We start from the raw sequence: 20,063 nt of genomic DNA, 5'->3' as shown, positions 1-20,063 counted from the left end.
GTGATAGGAGGCTGGTACAGCTACTTACCTGCCCAATTTCCCTTGCTTGAGGACCCCAACCTGGCCATCCAGCCCCATTTATGACTGACATGTCATCTGGGGTTGGAAATACACAGCCACCCGAGTACAGTGGTGGCAGCCGAGATTCAGAGTGCATGGTGGTTTCAAATTGTTGTATCTGCTGGTAAAATGAGGCTTTTATGATGACAAAGTGACCCTATCTATATTAATTTTTTGCCCCAAAGCTTATTTTATCTGTTGTTAATATTGATATTGATGTAATTAATTAATGTATCATTACATTAATATAATTTATAATCATTTCCTTAAGAGGATTTAATCCACTTGCATTTTTCTTCCTTTGTTTGTAGTGAAATATAATTCACATACCATAAAATTCAGTCTTTTAAAATATATAATTCAGTGATTTTAATATATTCACAAAATTGTGCAACCATCACTACTATCTAATTCCAGAGGATTTTCATCACCCCAAGAGGACACCCTTTGGCAGTCACTTCCCAATGCCCACCACCACTCTGTCCCCTGATAACCATTAATCTACTTTCCATCTGTGAATTTGCCTATTCTGGACATTTCAGACAAATGTAATTATCAATATATGTGTGGCCTTTTGGGTCTGGATTCTTCCACTTAGCATAAAGTTTTCAAAGTTCATCCGTGTTGTAGCATATATCATTTTTCTTAAATTTTATTTATTTATTTATTTATTTTTTATTTATTGACTTCATTGGGTCTTCTTTGCTGCGCGCAGGCTTTCTGTAGTTGCGGAGAGCGAGGGCTGCTCTTCATTGCAGTGCACAGGCTTCTTATTGCCGTGGCTTGTCTTATTGCAGAGCACGGGCTCTAGGCGCACAGGCTTCAGTAGTCGTGGTTCGTGGGCTTTAGAGCGCAGGCTCAGTAATTGTGGTACACGGGCTTAGTTGCTCCGCGGCATGTGGGATCTTCCCGTACCAGGGCTCGAACCTGTGCCCCCTGTATTGGCAGGCAGATTCTTAACCACTGCATCACCAGGGAAGCCCTGTAGCATGTATCATTACTTCATTCCTTTTTAAGGCCAAATATTATTCCATTGTATGGATACACCACATTTTTTATCTATTCATCAGTTGATGGACATTTGGGTTGTTTCCGCTTTTTAGATACTATGAACAGTGCTACTGTGAACACTTATGTACAAGTTTTTGTGTGAACGTATGTTGTCAGTTCTCTTGAATATATACCTAGGATGAAATTGCTGGGTCATATGGTAACTCTATGTTTAACTTTTTAAGGTTAACTGTTTTCCAAAGTGGCTGTACCATTTTATATTCCCATGGGCAGTGTATGAAGGTTCCAGTTTCTCCACATCCTCATGTACACTTGTTATTGTCCATCGTTTTTTCTTACAGCCATCCTAACAGGTGTGAAGTGGTATCTCATTGTGGTTCTGATTTGCATTTCCCTAATGACTAATGATGTTGAGCATCTTTTTATGTGCTTATTGGCCATTTGTATCTCTTCCTTAGGGAAATGTCTCTTCGAGTTCTCTGCCCATTTCTTACTTGGCTTGTTTATCTTCATATCATTTAGTTTTCACTGTTCTTTATGTATTCTGAGTACCTCACCTCTATCAGATATATAATTTCAAACTTTTTCTCCCAAAGATAAATCTGGATGATGTCCTTTGATGCATGAAAGTATTTAATTTTAATGAAGTTTGATTTATCTATTTTTTCTTCTGTTGCTTGTGCTTTTGATGACATATTTGAGAAACCATTGCCTAATTCAATGTCGTATCATAATCTAGCATCATGTCATCTGTGAATAAACATAATTTTACTTCTTTCTTTCCAACCTGATGCCTTTTATTTCTTTTTCTTATGTAATTGCCCAGCTAGAACCTTCAGGACAGTGTTGAATAGAAATGGCAAAACAGACATTCTTGTCTTGTTTCTAGGCTTTGGAAAAAAGTTTTTAGTCTTTCCCCATTAAGTGTGAAGTTAGCTGTGGGATTTTTGCAGATTCTCTTTATCAGATTGAGGAAGTTCTCGTCTACTCCTAGTTTGTTGCACATTTTTACTACGAAAGGGTGTTGGAGTTTTTCAAATGATTTTTATGCATTTATTGAGATGATCATGGGCGGCTTTTTCTCTCTCATTCTATTAATGTGATGTATTACATTGATTGATTTTCATATGTTGAACAACTCTTGTGTTCTTGGAACAAATCACACTTGGTCACGGTAAAATTTGTTTTAATGTGCTACTGGATTTGGTTTGCTAGTATTTTGTTGAGGATTTTTGCAACTGCATTCATAAGGAATATTGGTCTGTAGTTGTCTTTCCTTATGATATCTCTGGCTTTGGTATCAGGACAATGCTGGCCTCGTAGAATGAGTTGGCAATCGTCCCTCTTCTATTTTTAGGAATAGTTTGAGAAAGACCCGCATTACTTCTCCTTTAAAATTTTGGTAGAATGTAGCAGTAAAATCACCCGGTTCGAGGCTTGCCTTTGTTAAAATTTTTTGATTATTGATTGTTTCTATTTATTTGTTATAATTCTCTTCAGATATTTCATTTCTTCTTGAGTCATTTTTGGTGGTTTGTGTGTTTCTAGTAATTTTTCCATTTCATCTAGATTATCTAATTTATTGGCATACAACCATTCATGTTCATAGTATTCTATAATCCTTTTTACTTCTGTAAACTCGGTTGGTAGTAATGTCTCCACTTTCATTCCTGATTTTAGAATTTGAATTTGAATCCTCTCTTCCCCTGTACTCACTCTCTCTCTTTCTCTCTCTGGCCCTCTCTCTGGCTCTGGCTCTCTCTCTCTCTCTCATCAGACTAGAACATTTGTCAATTTTCTGATCTTTTCAAAGGACCAACTTTTGATTTTTACTTTCTCTATTGTTTTTCTATTTCATTTATTTCTGCCATAACCTTTTTTATTTCTTTTCTTCTGTTTGCTTTGCTTTTCTTTTTTCTAGTTTATTAGAGGGAAGGTTAGGTTGTTGGCTTGAGATCTTTTCTTTTTAATATAGGCATTTACAGTTATCAATTTCCCTCCGAGCACTGCTTTCGCTGTATCTCATAAGTTTTGGTATGCTATGTTTTTGTTTTTGTTCACCTCAAGTATTTTCTAATCACTCCCTGATTTCTTCTTTGACCTACTGATTATTTGGGACAGTGTTGTTTAATTTACATATATTTGTGAATTTTCCAAATTTCCTTGTGCTATCAGTTTCTAGTTTCATTGCATTTTGGTTGGAGAGCATGCTTTGTATAATTTCAGTCTCTTAAAATTTATGGAGATATATTTTATGCTTTAACATATGGTCTATGATAAAGAATGTTTCATGTGCACTTGAGAAGAGTGTTTATTCTGCTGTTATTGGGCAGAATAAACACTACAGATGATTGTCAGGTCTAGTTTGTTTATAGTATTGTTTACTCTATTTCCTTGTTGATCTATCCATATTCTGGTTGTTCTATCCTTAATTTAAATTGGGATGTTGGAAACTCATGCTATTATTGGCTGCTTTGTGTATTTCTCCCATCGGCTCTGCTAGTTTTTGCTTCATGTATTTGGGGGCTGTGTTATTCTGTGCATATATGTTTATAATTATTACATCTTCTTGATAGATTGACTTTTTGTACTCTAGAATGTCCTTCTTGTGCCTAGTAACAATTTTTGTCTTAAGATCTATCATGTTTGATATTCACATAGCCCCTCCAGCTCTTTTTTGGTTATTGTGTCCATGGTATAGCTTTTTGCCATCTTTTTATTCTCACTCTGTTTGTGTCATTGGATGTAAAGTGTATCATTTATAGACAGCATATACTTGGGTCATGTTTTTTATCCACTTTGCTAGTATCTGCCTTTTATGTGTTTAATTCATATTTAATGTAATGATTGATAAGGTAGGTTTTACATCTTCCATTTTGCTATTTCTTTTCTATGTATCTTATGTCTTTTTTTTTTTTTTTTTTTTTTTTTTGGTCCTTTATTCCTCTCTTGCTGGCTTCTTTTGTGTTAAATAGATCTTTTCTAGTGTTATAGTGTGCCATTTTAATTTTTTGTTGTTCCCTTCACTGTGTATGTTTTTTTAATTATTTTCTTTGTAGTTACTCTGGAAATTACTATTAACATCTTAATCTGTAACAACATAGTTTTGATTAATACCAACTTAATTTCAATTGAATACAAAAACTTTGCTCCTATATAGCTCCATTACCTCCCCTCTACTTTGTGTTGTTATTGCTATACAAATTACATCTTTATACATTGTATGCCTGTCAACTAAGATGTCTAATTATTGCTTTACATCATTTCTCAAATAGGAGGAAAAACAAGTTACAAACAAAAAATATACTTGTGCTGTATTGTATATTTACCTATGTAATTACCTATACCAGTGCTCTTTATTTCTTCATGTGGCTTCAAGTCCTTGCATTTCAATCTGAAAGACTTCCTTTAGAATTTCTTTATAATTTACAATTTCCAGGTTTGCTACTGACACATTCTTTCTGTTTGTGTTTATCTGAGAATATCTTAATTTCCCTTTCATGTTTGAAGGATAGTTTTGCTAGTTTTGTTAAGATATAGAGTTCTTAGTTGAAAGTATTTTTCTTTCATCACTTTAAATATGTCAAATTATCGATATATGTAGGTTTTAAATCTACCCTTTTATTTTATGTTTTCTGTTTGTTCTACCCATTAGTTTCTTTTTATCTCTTTTCTTTATTGGATTAACTATTGTTATAATTCCATTTTTTCTTCTGTATTAATAAGTAAATTATACACTGTACTTTTTAATAAATACATTAGAAATTACAACAGGAACACTTAACTTACCAAAGTTTAATCACTGCCTTCCTCTTTTTCCTATATAGTACAAAAACATTAGAACACTTTAACTCCATTTACTTTCTTCTTGACTTTTACATTATTATTTTCTTATATCTTAATTTTGCCTTGTTTTTGAAACCACACTGTGTTGTTGTTGTTGTCTTATGCAGTTATTGTTCACGTAGGTTTACCCCCATATTCGCCACTTTCTTTGCTCTTCATTCCTTCTCATATCTTGACCTTCCACATGGGATCATTTTCCTGCAATTTGAAGGCCATCTTTTAGAATTTTATTTAATGAAGGTCCGCTGGTGGCAAACACACTCAGTTTTTGTTTATCTATGATACATTTATTTGTCCCTCATTTAAAAAGATATTTTTGGTAAGTTTAGAAATCCAAGTTGGCAGTTATTTTCTTTCAGCACACTAAAGAAATGTTTCTAATATTTTCTGACCTCTTTTGTTACTATTGAAAAGCCAGCTGTTTTTTCCTTTGAAAAGTCTTTCTCTGTCTTTGGTGTTCTAAATTTTTCCTAGTTATTAAATGATAATTTTGCTGAATCAGAGGTCTAGGTTGACACATTTTCTTTTGGCATTATCTGCTGGCATTTATTTTTAGTGAGAATCTTTCAGTCTAAATTATTGCACCTTTTAGGTAGTCTATAGTTTTCTACCTCACTGACTTCAAGATCCTCTCACTCTTGTCAGCATTCTGAATTTTCCTACATTATGTTTAGATGTTTCATTTACCCTTCTTAGGATTCATTAGGCTTCCTGGATTTTTCTGATATCTGGGAAATTCTTAGCCATTATCTCTGTAAACATTGTCTTCCCCTTATTCTCCTCCTTCACTACTTCTGGACTCCAATATTAGACCTTCTTATGCTATTCTCTACGTCTCTGAAACTGTCATTCATATTTTCCATCTCTGATAAATTCCCCCAGATCTGTTTTACCATTCAATAGTTATCTTTTAGCTAGGTCTAGGCTGAAGTTTAACTGTTCATTGAGTTCCTCTTTCCAGTTATTTATTTTGCATTTGAGAAATGAAAGCAATATTTGTTTTTCAAACTTGCTTAATTATTTCCATGGTGTATTGTTCCTATGTAAACTTGTACTTTTTTATATTTAACATATTAAATATACTTACTGTGTATTCTATATCTGATACTTCCAATATCATTGTCTTTTCAAGTCTAGTTCTGCTATTGTCATTTCTACTGATTCCCACTCTTTGTGACTTGTTTCTCATTGTTTTATTACATTTACATTATGATCCTTTGTTTGACTGATCTCGATCTGTGGGAATTAGGAACCAGGCTTTCAGTCAGGTAGGAGCCAAAGTCTAAAAACAGGCTAGGCATTCCCTCTCTCTCTCTCTCTCTCTAAAAATAAATAAATAAAATAAAATAAAGCTAATGCTCAACAATTGCTAATATTTTTTACTACAGAAAGCCAATGGTCACTTCTTCTTTTTCTCATTGGGATTTACAAGATGCTAAACTCTACAACTCTACTTACACTAATTACTGAGACCGCCGCATCACGTTCTTATTAGGGACATAGAAACCAAGGGGCAGACTACTTCTTTTGCTAGTAGATTTTCCCAAAGCGGGCCTCATTCAAAGACAGCAGTGTTTATTACTTACTCTAAATATGAGCTTCAGCAAGATTCCCATAAAAGGGATATACTAGCATTAGAATCCAATTAGCCTGTTCACTTACTGGTGGAGGAAAACATAGAGGTTGTCCCTGAGATTTGGTGAGACTATTTCAAAAACACCAGCCCTGAAGAATTTCCACTGGCTGTAAGGCTCTAGATTCCAGGTGACTCCCAGTAAAACATTTTCAGTGACGTTTCATGGTTATCATGACATTATTTTAGTGGACTAATTGCATTTCTAATCCTAGAAAATCCAGTTACCTGTGAATAGGGTTGTGACAAATTGCAGAAGACTATACATTTCCCGTGGTCAACCGAGTCAATCAGCTGTTCCTTCCAGATGAAGGCAAAGGATTTTAATTAATGTGGACATGCAGGGACCAAGGAAAATGCATAGTCTGGGTCAATGTTTTATGCCATTTCCCTGCTAAAGTGCTTTAGAAAACAGTGGAAGCTCTGGAGGTGGCTGGCCATTAGTACAACGCTCACACTTAGGGTTTAGGAACCAGTGTGGGGTCCTTTTCATTTTGCCATGGGACTCAGCATAGTCCACACCCAAGCATGAATTGCTGATTTATATTATTGTTTTTTGTGTAATTACAATTTTAGGCTTTCTCAATCCTGTATTATATGTGTATTCTGTATAATGCCAGAAAATCTGCTATTATTTGGAGAGCTAAATATCTATCTTGCCTAACTGGAATGATCCAAAGAGATCCCACTGGGACATGGGGATGAACATTAAAAACATCAATTTTTTATATGGACAAATTGAGAAATGTAGCAAAGCTATTCACCTTGTCTTTGTTCTTCACCTCCTAGATTTTTATGCAAATATACACTGAATGTAAGTTGTTTCTCTTTATTGTTATCATATGTCCTTTTCTTGTTTTTCCTTATCCACAGCAGCCAAATTGTATTGTCACTAATTTTTCTTTTCTCACAAGCGTTATTATTGTTTACGTCTTCCTCCTTTAAAAGAACAAACCACGGGAAGGGAGCAAAACAATAAAGTGTACTCTAGTTGCTAATTTTACAGATCCCCAACTAACCTAGATCAAGCCAGTAACAAAAAAAAATAATAATTTCCAGCATTGCATTTATTTTTTTCGAGATTATTAGGTAGTACCATAATTTAACACTATCCTCAAATTCCCCAAAGAAACATTTTTTTATAAATTTATTTATTTATTTATTTATTTTTATTGGCTGTGTTGGGTCTTCATTGCTTCATATGGGCTTTCTCTAGCTGCGGCGAGCAGGGGCTACCCTTCATTGTGGTGCACAGGCTCCTCATTGTGGTGGCCTCTCTTGTTGCGGAGCATGGGCTCTAGGCACATGGGCTTCAGTACTTGTGGCACGTGGGCTCAATAGTTGTGGCTCATGGGCTCTAGAGTGCAGGTTCAATAGTTGTGGCAAACAGGCTTAGTTGCTCCACGGGATGTGGGATCTTCCTAGGATCAAACCTGTGTCCACGCATTGGCAGGTGGATTCTTAACCATTGCGCCACCTAGGAAGTCCCCCTGCAAAGAAACATTTTAAAGCCAAATAAGACCATCAGAAAAAAAAAAACAACCAACTGCTATCACAGAAATCATTATGAGTAGCCAACATAGGTATGTACATATGTACACCAGTAGACATGAACAGAAATGTTCTTATCAGCATTATTCATAAGAGTCCAAAACTAGAAATAACCCAAACGTCCATCAACAGGAAGTAGATAATAAAATGTGGTATATTCGCATAGTAGTGTGACAGGCAACCTCGAAGACAGCCCCGACCACCCCCGCCTCCTAGTGTTCATGCCTTCATGCAGCATATTACTACACTGTACCAGCTTGGTCTGCATGAAGTTGTGTGACTTACAAAGCTAGGTTATAAAAGATATGGCACCTCCACCTGGCTTTCTTGGATCAGTCACTCTGTGGGAAGCCAGTCAAGCCTTCAGATGAATACAGCCAGAGTCAGCATCCTGGCTGCAACCTCATGAGGGATTCTGAGTCAGAAGCACCTGCTAAGCCACTCCCTAATTCCCGACCCACAGAAACCATAATCAATCACATATGGTTATTGTTGTCTAAGCTTTGGGGCCATTTGTTACACAGCGATAGATAACTAACACAAATGGTAAACTATACAGCAGAGGTCAGCAAACTTTTGTTCCTGGGCCAAATCTAGCCTATGGCCTATTTTTGTATGGCCCTTGAGCTTAGAAGGGTTTCTTCTTAATACTTTCAAAATATTTTACCAAGAAAAACCCCCAAAAAGCCAAAACAAAAACAGAAGAATATGCAACACAGACTGTATGTAGCCTCAAAACCTAAAATAATTACTGTCTAGACCCGTAAAGAAAATGTTTGCCAACCCTGGTATATAGCAATGATAATGAACTACTGTTATATACAGCATAGACGAATATCACAGACATAATATTGAGTGAAAGAAGCCAATACAAAAGAGTATATACTATATAGTTCCATTTAAATAAAATTTGAGAACAGGAAACTAATTAATGAAGTCTATTAGTCTTCAAACTAATTGAAGTCAATTAGTCAATTAATGAAGTCAATTAGTCTTCAAACTAATTGAACTCAAGATAGTAGTTTAATTTGAGGAGGGAAGAAGAGAGGTAGTGATAGGAAGAGGGCATGAGGGGGCTTCTGAGGTGCTGGTGATATGCTTTTCTTGATCTGGGTAGTGTATTCACTTTGTGACAATTCATTAATCTCTGCTTATGGTTATTGTGTTTTTCTGTATGTATGTTGTATTTCCAGTAAAAAAAATAATTTCTTTGAAACATCATTTCAGAGTTAAAATTGGACAATTTCTAGAAGTACAGAAATTTCTAGTAAACAGTTATTGCATTGTTTAAAATATAGCTGAGGGCTCCATTCCTTCTAGAAGGAGAGAATTCATTAGTAGTATTAAAACGGTACTGCAGGAGGGAGTCAGTTATAGTGCTTAAGAGTGTGGCCTCTGGAGTCAAGCTGCCGGGTTTCAAGAACTAATTCTACCATTGAACAGGTCTGTGACCTTGGGTAAGTGACTTTGCCTCACTGTGCCTCATTTTCTTCATCTCAAAGGTGGAGGTAAAAAATGATGCCTACCTCATAGGGTTGTCTTAAGGAATAGGTAGTATAATCCTTGGGACTCACTGTATCAGTTATCTATTGCTGTGTAGTAAGCCATCTCAAAACTTAAAATAGCATCTGTTTCTGTTTTCTCACAATTCTAAAGTTCAGGAATTTAGGTAAGGCTTAGTAGGTATATTAGTCTGAGTTCTCCAGAGAAACAGAACCAATAACCAATAGGATATATATTATTTATATATATATATATATATGTAAGTATTTTATAGATATGTAGATAGAATAGATTGTATATATAGATATGTAATAAGATCTCTATCATAGATTTAGATATATGATTTATATCTATACATCTGTACCTATAGAAACCATGAGCCATCTATATATCTATTTCTAAATATAATATATAATATATATTAAAATCATGTGAGCCAATTCCTTATAGATATAGATACAGATATAGATACATAGATAAATAATAAGGAATTGGCTCACACAATTTTGGAGGCTGAAATGTCCCCAGATCTGCAGTGCACAAGCTGGAGACCTGGGAGAGCAGATGGCATGGTTCCAGTCCGAGTTTGAAGGCCTGAGAAGTAGGTAGAGCCAATGGTATAAATTCCAGTCCAAGTCTGAGTCCAAAGGCAGGAGAACATTGACGTCCCAGCTCAAAGACAGGCAGAGAGGGAATTCTCTCTTACTCTAACTTTCTGTTCTACTCAGGCCTTCAAGAGATTGGATGAGGCCCACCCACACTGGGGAGGGCAAATCTGCTTTATTCAGTCTAGTCTACCAATTCAAATGTTAGCCTCATTCAGACACACTCAGGGATACACCCAGAATAACACTGGACCAAATATCTGGGCATCCTGTGGTCTAGTCAAGTTGACACACAAAATGAACCATCAGAGCAGGGCTGGCTCATCTGCAACCCACCGTGGTTCAGTTAGGACTGGAGGATCCAAAATGACCCCACCTACGTGTGTGAGGACTTGCGGCTGGCTGTTCTGCACGTGGCCACTCTCTCCAGCAGGATGACTTGGTCTTCTTTACTTGGAGGCTGAGTTCCTAGAGAAAAAGAGGAAGTTAAAAGATCTCTTAAACCAGAGCTCAGAATTCCTAAAACACCATTCCGCCACATTCTGTTGATCAAAGCAAGTCACAGGCCAGCCCAGACTCAAGAAGGGAGGAAAGAAGAGACTCCACCTCTGGGAGTGGGAGGAGTGGCAGGCCTGCGCCGGGATGGGGAGAACTGTGGTGGCCGTATTCGCAGACCGTCGGCCCTTTGGCCACCAGAGTGCATATCCTTCCCACGTGCATGCCAGACCCCAAGGTTTAGTCCATCCAAATCACTATCATCTCTTCTTGAGCTACTGCAACAGCGCCCTTTTTCTTGCCCCCATCCTAGAATGTTCTCCACACAGTAGCCAGAATGATCTTGTTAAAATGTAAATCAGATCGTGTCACTCCAATGGTGGCCCATCGTGCTTGTAATAAAATCCAAATTCTGTGCCATAATCCGGCTCCTAGAAACCTCTTTACCCACGTCTCCTACTCTTTCCTTGCTCGTTCTATTCTAGTGACCCTGGTTTTCTTGCTGTTCCTCGAATACCCCAGCCTCATCCTGCCTCTGGGCTTTTCCACTAGATGTCCCTTCCCTGAGAATGCTCCTCTCCACATCCCATGTGGCTGGCCTTTTCACATCACTCAGATCGCTACTCAAACGTCGCCTCTGAGAGATCTTCCCTGACCACCCTGCTCAAAAACAGCACCTTCATCCCACCTCTGAGCACCCCTTTCCTGACGCAGCTTTATTTTCCTTCACAGCAACCCCTAGAATTACCTACTTTCTTATTCACGGTCTCTCTTCCCCACTAGAACATAAGCTCCACGAGAGTATGGACTTTGTTCTCCCAGACACATGAAACAGTGCCTCGCACATAACAGGCACTCGGTCCATACGTGTTGAGTAAATGAAAGAGCCTGGGATCAACCCAGGGCAAGAACAACAGGAAGGCAAACCCGACGGTGTGGACAGCATCGTCCTGCCCTGGCCCACACACCTCAGCTCTGCATTCTCACCTCATCACTAGTTTCCACGGTTACACTTCGGTGTCTTGGGAAAGGAAACTCGCCACAGAGGAGGACAACTTGAAGACAACTGATGTGGGTAGCTGTGACACATGGCTGGAGAGGACTCTAACCGGCCCTCATTCTGCACCCTGTGGCCAATGCCGACAGTCCCAGGATGACAGATCACCCATGTGTCCTTTTTTCATTAATTTTTTATTGGAGTATAGTTGATTGACAATGTTGTGTTCATTTCTGCTGTACAGCAGCGTGAATCAGCCGTACGTATACATATATCCTCTCTCTTCTAGACTCCATTCCCATATAGGTCATAACAGAGCACCGAGTAGAGTTCCCTGTGCTATACAGCAGGTTGTTATTAGTTATCTTTTATATAGTAGTGTGTATGTGTCAATCCCAGTCTCCCAATCTATCCCCCCCTTTCCCCCTTGGTAACCATAAGTTCATTTTCTACATCTGTGACTCAATTTCTGTTTTGTAAATAGGTTCATTTGTGCCTTTTTTTTAGATTCCACATATAAGCGACGTCGTATGATGTTTGTCTTTCTCTGTCTGACTTCTGTACACTGTATGTACCACCTTTCTGCCGGAGACCTCTTGGTATGTCCCACGGCAGTGAGGAAATAGGGAGACGTGAGCACAAGAGGCAAGAAAGGAGAAACGGGTATTAGTGTGTCCCTACTACGTGCTGAGCAGTTTCACACGTAGTATCTCGTTCAGCTCTTAGAACAACAGATATTGCCCTGCAGTTCACAGATACGGAAACGGGGCAGTGAGGTGGGCGGGCACTGTCTGCTGACGCCGGGGATGTGTGGCAGCGGGAAGTTTGCTTCAGCAGATACCCCGGCTTCTCTTCTTCTCTGCCTGTTGCCATGAAAAGCCTAGCATGTGTGCTGTGATGATGATCCATCCCGGTGCAGAGTTGCTGAGATGTTTGCTTTTCCCCGCAGTGGTGTCCTGTGGCCACCCGGGCTCCCCGCCCCATTCCCAGATGTCCGGGGACAGCGACACCGTGGGGGCGGTCGTGCGTTACAGCTGCACCGGCAAGCGGACTCTAGTGGGAAACGCCACCCGCATGTGTGGACTGGACGGACACTGGACTGGCTCCCTCCCCCACTGCTCAGGTATGGGGCCTGGTATGGGGCAGGCGGGTCCCACGGAACACTTGGCTAGTGGGAGGCGGGCAAGCTCCCGAGGTGTGAGTGTGACAGATGCACGGGAGGGAAGCAGAACTTTTGAACCCTTACCCCATCCCTCCCAGGTGGAGAGCACGCTATCAGAGGTCCCAACTGGACTTCAGCCCTTGGTGGTCCGAGCCCAGCTTCAGGCCCTTAGGCAGCTCTGGCCAAGCCCATATAGTCAAGAGATTGAAAAACTAGTGAAAACACAGTTTGCAAGGTCACCCATTGGCCACAGTCCTGTCCAGACACTTATTTCCATGAGGTCCCGGGAACAGTCCAGCCCTTCCTGTTGTTCAGCCCAGGTCCAAATTCACTCCTGTGTTTTCTCTCCTTCCCTGTTGGGGACTCCTGGGCCCCAGCCTGCTTCCGTTTCTGTATCACTGCCTCTCCCATTGGTCTTGTGTCCTGACCGCCCAGTGCATACAGTTCTTCCCTTCAGTGCTAACACACCAGTCCCCAGATGTTTCCCATAAATGGGTTCGTTTTCCTGTTAATCTCCATGGAGACATGGACAGATGTTATCAGCACAGCAAATGTAGGGAACTGCCACATCTCCCATATCCACATTGTCCAGAAATTCACCTGTAAGCCATAAAAGAACAAAATATTTGAAATGGAATCGTCCCACCAATGACGGAAACTACCGAGCCAAAAAATTAGCACCCCACAGCTTTCTCTTCTTTGGGGTGAGCCTGCCTGGCTCCAAGAAGCAATTCCCACATGGGATGTCACCCCCAAGAGGGCAGCTGTTCATGTAGCTTGATGTTCCGCAGGGGACCCACCTTGGCATTGAAATTAACCCTTATCCCTTCCCGTGCCAGATGCCCTCCAGAAGTAAGGATCCGGACCTCCTCCTATAGAAGCCTTCCCCTCGAGGTGGGACCTCACCCACAAGACGTGCAAACCTCTTGCAGTTTGAGGTTCCCAGATGAACCTATCTTCCAAAATTTAGGGCACTGCCAGAGTGCTGACCAGATATTAGCCAGGGCTTCTGAGAAAGGAGAAATTCCCAACACACCGGCCACTGTTTCAAAGGGTTATGGGCTGCCCAGGACAATCCCAGACGCCTCACTCTGTTACCACTCAGGCTTTCGGCCTCTCACCCTTATTAATCTTATCAGTGACCCAGTTCATGAACCGGGCAGGACTGCGTATGAGCCGCTGGGACTCTTTAGCCTGTTAGCCAGGTCCAGACTCCTGTCTGTTTGGCCTTCTGTTGGAAGTGTCATGGGGAGGCTGGCGCGAGGATGACAAGGACCATGTGTAGTGAGGCCTCCTGAGTTGTCCACAGAGCAGGTTCCAGGAGGAAGAAGTGTTCCAAAGAGGAAGGGCACACATTTCGCATCCAAACGCCCATCCAAACATGCATTTGCTCCAGGCTCTTTGGTGAACAGTCCATTTTGCATAAAGTTCCTCCCTCTAGACACTTCTCTAGGACATGAGGCTAACAGTGTTCTTAAGATCTGTTTTATCTATTTTGGGATCTTTGTTCTCCACGGGAAAAGAAAGTACAAGGTAGGGGAGGAAGAAACCAGAAGGAAAACCCTTAGCATCTCCTACCTATTAGCATACGTGACCCAACCACATGGTGAGTCTCCTGGCCCAAAACCAGCTAGCCAGTGGCGGGGAGAGAGTGACTCACCATCAGGGCTGCTTTCAAGGGGAACCAGTATTGCCTGTTACATGTGCTATAGCCTGGGAAACGCCAAAAGATAAAAAAAAAACCTGGCCAAATGTGATAGGCTCTCTTTTTTCAAGTGTTTGAGTTGAAGGCTGACTGAATCGCAGGGTAGGGAGCAGAATGGGGGACATGGGGTTATACAGTATTCTCTATTCTGAGACTAGATGCGAAAAGGAAGTCATTCCAAAACTGAGAGGAAGATACATCAACAACAGAGGGTGGGGAATACATGGCTTAAGCATTTATTTACTCCAGCTAACTAAATGTGGTCATTAAGATGTTACTATCGATGCCTACACATGTGGATTCACAAGGAAATACATTTCACATCTATGGGAAACTTTATCTTCTCATGCAGTTGCCATTTATTCCTTAATTTTCTTCCTCCTTCCTTAAGCTTACCATGGCCTAGTCTGATCCAGTGGTGTCTCCCTTACATCTCTGTATTCTGAGATGCGCTGGCTCCCACAGGCACTAGATCTTGCAGATTTGTCTTCTGTTTTCCACCTTTCTCCACCTCTTGGGTCCTTAAAACTCTCCTGGGTGGGTTTGCACAATATCAGGAGGCAGATAAATGCAGAAATGTGGCAGGAGGCGGGGGGCAAAGAAAGAATGAAATGAGGGATCTAAGACATTTCGTCTAGAGCTCACCTGTATTACATAATTGTGAAAAGGAAATCCTCAATTAAAGGCCCAGAATCAAGACTCACACTGGGCTGTTGAGCAGAAACTCTGCTAAAAAGTTTGAACTTTATTCTCTCAGCAATGGGAAGCCAGTGGAGGTATTTCAGCAGGAAAGAACCAAAATCAGATGGTTGTGGTTGTTCATTGTTAAGATTGAAGCATAAAGTGAAGATGGACTAGAGGGAGAGTTTAAGAGGAAGGGACCTTAGTTAGGAGGCTCCTGCAATATAGTTCAGGAGAGAGACGTTGAGCATCTGCGCTAAGACAGTGGAAGTGGGAATGGAGAGGATACCAGATCCACAGATGGTAGAGAAGGGGTGAAATGGAGAAGGCCAGCTTGGACCATGGGCATCCCACACTGGCACAAGCCAAAGAACAAAGGCATGACTCCCTCCACAAAGCCTTCCCTCTGCCTTCTTTCTTCCCTTGTCTCGTGGTCCCCAGGAACTCACGCATGACCTCAGACCTCTGTGTCCTCTGACCACCGAGCACTAAGGCAGAAACCTGTCCAGGTGACTCGGGCTAGACACACAGTTAGTTTCACTGCCCTCATTCTTAGGGCCCACTGCCTCTCTTCGCAATGGCCCAGCATCCTTCTCTCTCCCAGTCTACCACTCCCTTTCCTTCCATGCTAAAAACAATGGGGTTTTTTGGTTCTGGTCCATAGGAACCAGCATGGGAATTTGTGGTGACCCTGGCATCCCAGCCCATGGCATCCGTTTGGGGGATAGCTTTGCCCCAGGCAGCCTGATGCGCTTCAGCTGTGAAGCTGGCCACGCGCTCCGGGGCTCGTCAGAGCGAATTTGTCAAGCCAACGGCTCGTGGAGTGGCACACAGCCTGAGTGTGGAGGTAATGTATGTGACCATTCTGCTTCTCCCTTTTGCCTACCCCAGGATCTTCCCCCGTTTTCCTGCTCCCTAGCACCGGCCCTCACACGCACAGATAAAATCCAGGGCCCCATTTGAACCCTTGGCCTGGTGGATAGTGGACATCAACAGAGAGTCCACGTCCGTCTCATTAGTAATCCAAAGGCACGCATACTCCCCACTTACCTAAGGAGGGAAGACACCAGGATAAACTAAGTTTTGCACATTTGTTCATTTATTTCCATATAGTTTTATTCAACAGCAATGTGCCAAATACTGTAGTATTTATATGCTAGAGGCACAACGGTGATGGAGACAGACAGACCTTGCCCTCCTGGAGCTTACAGTGTAAGGGAAAACACTGTGTTTAAATAGCATCCAAAATGCCAACAGAAATGCAAACCCAACTTTTAAAAATCCATTAAAAGTAATATAAGCTCTTAATGATGGTTCCTAAGGTGGGCCCAGTGGGGCAAATTATATTTCTCCACACACTCCTAAATTTCTGAAAACAAACAAACAAACAAACACACAACTCTTTTTTTTAAAACCTCTCCCTAAAGTCCAACTTTTTATACCTGCTCCCCAATCTATCTATCAATTTCTCTCTCTCTCCCTGCCTTTCTCCCTCTCTCCCTCTCTCCCCTACTCTGTAAAATACAGCCTGAAAAGCCCTCTCTTAGGTAGGAAGCAATTTAACAGCTACGAGTAAGATTGAGTGAGAAGGTGTTGGAAGAGGAAGGATGCAATATGAAATCATCATCTAGCAAGGGAGGAGTGGGAATGCAATAGGGAAATATATAATTGCCAAGCAGCACAGAGGGCGCATTAAGGTAAAAGCCAGTAACTTAAAGTGACAGTAGTCAGCATGGGTCTGGGTTTTCGTTCAAACACAGTTCGCTACATAGTTTCAGGCACAGGGTAGGTGAAGCATTAGGTATAGGGCGGGGGCTTTATTAGGCAACTACCACATTGAAAGAAAGTGGCAAAGGAGTGGAGGGTATACACAAAACAGTGTGCTTGATCTTAGCATCTAAGCTGGGCAGGGAGGGAACGGGTTTATGAGTGGCTTAAGAGGCTGTGAAATAGTGGTAGGATCAATGGACTATAGGCTCCAATCACCAGGGAACAAATTCCAGAGGGAGTGAGCTACACAAATAAAAAGCAGTGGTGGGCTTCCTAGGTGGCACAGTGGTTGAGAATCCGCCTGCCAATGCAGGGGACACGGGTTCGATCCCTGCTCCAGGAAGATCCCACATGCCGCAGAGCAACTAAGCCCGTGCACCACAACTATTGAGCCTGCGCTTTAGAGCCCGTGAACCACAACTATTGAGCCCATGTGCTGCAACTACTGAAGCCCACGTGCCTAGAGCCCGTGCTCTGCAACAAGAGAAGCCACGGCCATGAGGAGCCCGTGCACCACAACAAAGAGTAGCCCCCACTCACTGCAACTAAAAAGAAAGCCCGTGCACAGCAAAAAAGACCCAACACAGCCAATTAAATAAATAAATAAATAAATTTATTAAAAAAAAAAAAAAAAGTCAGTGGTGAGAGAATGGGCTGCGTGGAACTGAGATTGTGACGTAGTCCTGCAGAGCAAGGGCAGATGCTCTGGCCCACGATCAGGAGACACCTGCCCAGGAAATGATACAGATGGAGTCAGTGCCCTCACCTGCTTGTCTGTCAAAAGTCCTGCCTTCCTGGGGGTGCAAAGTTCTTATAGGATTTCCTAGGCATAGTAAGAGAGGTTTGTGGTAGTGAGAGAGTGTTTTGGCAAGGGGAGAATTTAGTATATTCTCCAATATCCCCTGTGTCCCGGGTTCCCTTTCTTGCCACTCAGGTCCCAGGATGGAGTCAGCCATCATGTGAGAAGTGTTCAGGGAACAGAAAGTGGGCAGCTAAGAGTTTGCACCTAAAAGCAAATATTTGTTGAGTGAGTGAGTGTGTGTGTGTGTGTGTGTGTGTGTGTACAACGTGTATACAGCTCTTTGTGACTTCCCTTGACAAGCTCCCACTTATCTTCCAAGGCTCTACTCAAATTCTTATCTCCAGCCCCAATAAGCTGCTCACTTTTTAGTGCCTTTTGCCTTCAAGTGTAGCACTTATTACATCATATTTTAATTCATCTGTTTTTAGGTAGGTTCTGAAGATAAACTGGGTCCCTCGAGGGCAGGGGACATGGCTTGGTCACCACTGCATGTCCAGCACCTCGGCAGCACAAATACTTGTCGCGTAGGTGGATGTGAGGGCCTGTCTGTTATGCTAATTACATAGGAATCGTTTTGTCGATCTGACTTTGGGACCATGTACATACTTACAAAATAAAGTTAAATGAAAGATTAGAAACAAGTAATCTCTAAATATCACATCAAAATGGAAACAAATGAACTTCACTGTGCACCAAGTTGGTGATTTAATAACCCAGAGAATTATTTCAACTGACTTGAAAAAATGAAATCTGACTATGGTATATATATCCTAACGACAAAGAACTACAATGAAATCTTAAACTGTTTTTAGCAATCGTATTGCTAGTAATAAAATTGGTATTACTATTATGAAACTATTACATATGTAATACCAAAATATATATGGATAAAACAAGTTAAAATTATCTATTGTCATTAAGAACAAAGATTTTCAACATAGAAGAGATATCATATAAAAATCAAAAACTTAAGGAAAAATTCTTAATTCTAAACTTGGTTTGGTAATATCAGTATAAACTCATAATGTATTTTCAGTTTGAAAAGTTATTTTCCCAGTCTAAAAGTCTAGAATCAATGACCAGCTCAGTAGCAAAGAAGACCCCTAATGCCATACTGTAGTTTTTAAATCCATCGTCCATTCAAAGGAACCAGAGCTCTTTAGAGAAATGGCTAATTCCAGGACTGGGGCAGGAAGTATACAAGATGAACATGGAAAATATTGTCACTCCAGCAAGGAATCTACCAAACACAACTGGGTCGTGTCAAAAGAACTCAGGAGCCACTTGAAGGGGCCCCCACTAACCAAAGATGGGATAATGTGAGCCTCAACAAGGATAAATGTGGCAACAGATGGCAACATAGCAAATAAATTTAAATCTGTAAATTCAAATGATTGTTCTTTGGAGCTTGCTAGGGAACCAGCTCGTTCTCGTGTCTGATTTTTGTTTGTTCGCTTTTTGTTTGGGGGGTTTTGTTTTGTTTTGTTTTGTGTTTTGTTTGTTTGTTTGTTTCTTTATTGGCTGCATTGGGTCTTCATTGCTGCTCCCAGGCTTTCTCTAGTTGCGGAGAGTGGGGGCTTCTCTTGTTGCAGAGCACAGGCTCTAGGCGCGCAGGCTTCAGTCGTTGTGGCTCGCGGTCTCTCTAGAGCACAGGCTCTGTAGTTGCGGTGCATGGGCTTAGTAGCTCCACAGCATGTGAGATCTTCCCGAACCAGGGCTAGAACCTGTGTCCCCTGCATTGGCAGGCGGATTCTTAACCACTGCACCACCAGGGACATCCTCTCGTGTCCGATTTTAAAAAAAGAAAAAATCAAGCATTAATCCAGCCTTCCTACATGAACTCTGTTTCAGGGTAAGCAAATATTTGATGATGGACAGGGTCTTTATTGAAGAACCCTAGCTAAAGCGGAAATAATTATAGAATTAGAAGGTCACCCTTTCTATGCCCTAATGAAATATCGAATCTGGTCAACAATATTTAATTTCTGTTAAAACCATTAAGTGACAGCTAGTAGGAAATTTATGATGCCGGGTCAGGCAGGCAGACCTGACCCACGGGTCAGCCTCAGCATCACTAACAAGGAAACTGCCAGACAGTCTGTGCCTCCTGATGCGACAAGAAAAACACAAAACCACCTGTGAAGTACCTTTGCCAAAAAGTAGAACTTGACTACAGTAACTACAGGGAACAGAGGAATATATGCTGAGCAACGCCTCATTGGTGCAGTTCGTACAATCCAGA

General features: G+C 41.1%; 1 protein-coding gene across 2 annotated transcripts in view; it reads left to right on the top strand.

Moving 5' to 3' along the window:
• The window catches only part of CSMD2 (CUB and Sushi multiple domains 2), a 629,134-nt gene that overhangs the window by 584,006 nt on the left and 25,065 nt on the right, over positions 1-20,063 (top strand). For both annotated transcript variants that reach the window (XM_057744228.1, XM_057744218.1), the window contains exons 56-57: positions 12,651-12,824; positions 15,914-16,096. In XM_057744228.1, the coding sequence (XP_057600211.1) occupies positions 12,651-12,824; positions 15,914-16,096 (357 nt within the window). The remainder of the gene's footprint in view (positions 1-12,650; positions 12,825-15,913; positions 16,097-20,063) is intronic.

The sequence above is a fragment of the Hippopotamus amphibius genome, chromosome 1 (assembly GCF_030028045.1).
Source record: "Hippopotamus amphibius kiboko isolate mHipAmp2 chromosome 1, mHipAmp2.hap2, whole genome shotgun sequence".
NCBI classification, from domain to species: Eukaryota; Metazoa; Chordata; class Mammalia; order Artiodactyla; family Hippopotamidae; genus Hippopotamus; species Hippopotamus amphibius.
This window is presented reverse-complemented; position numbering and strand designations above follow the sequence as displayed.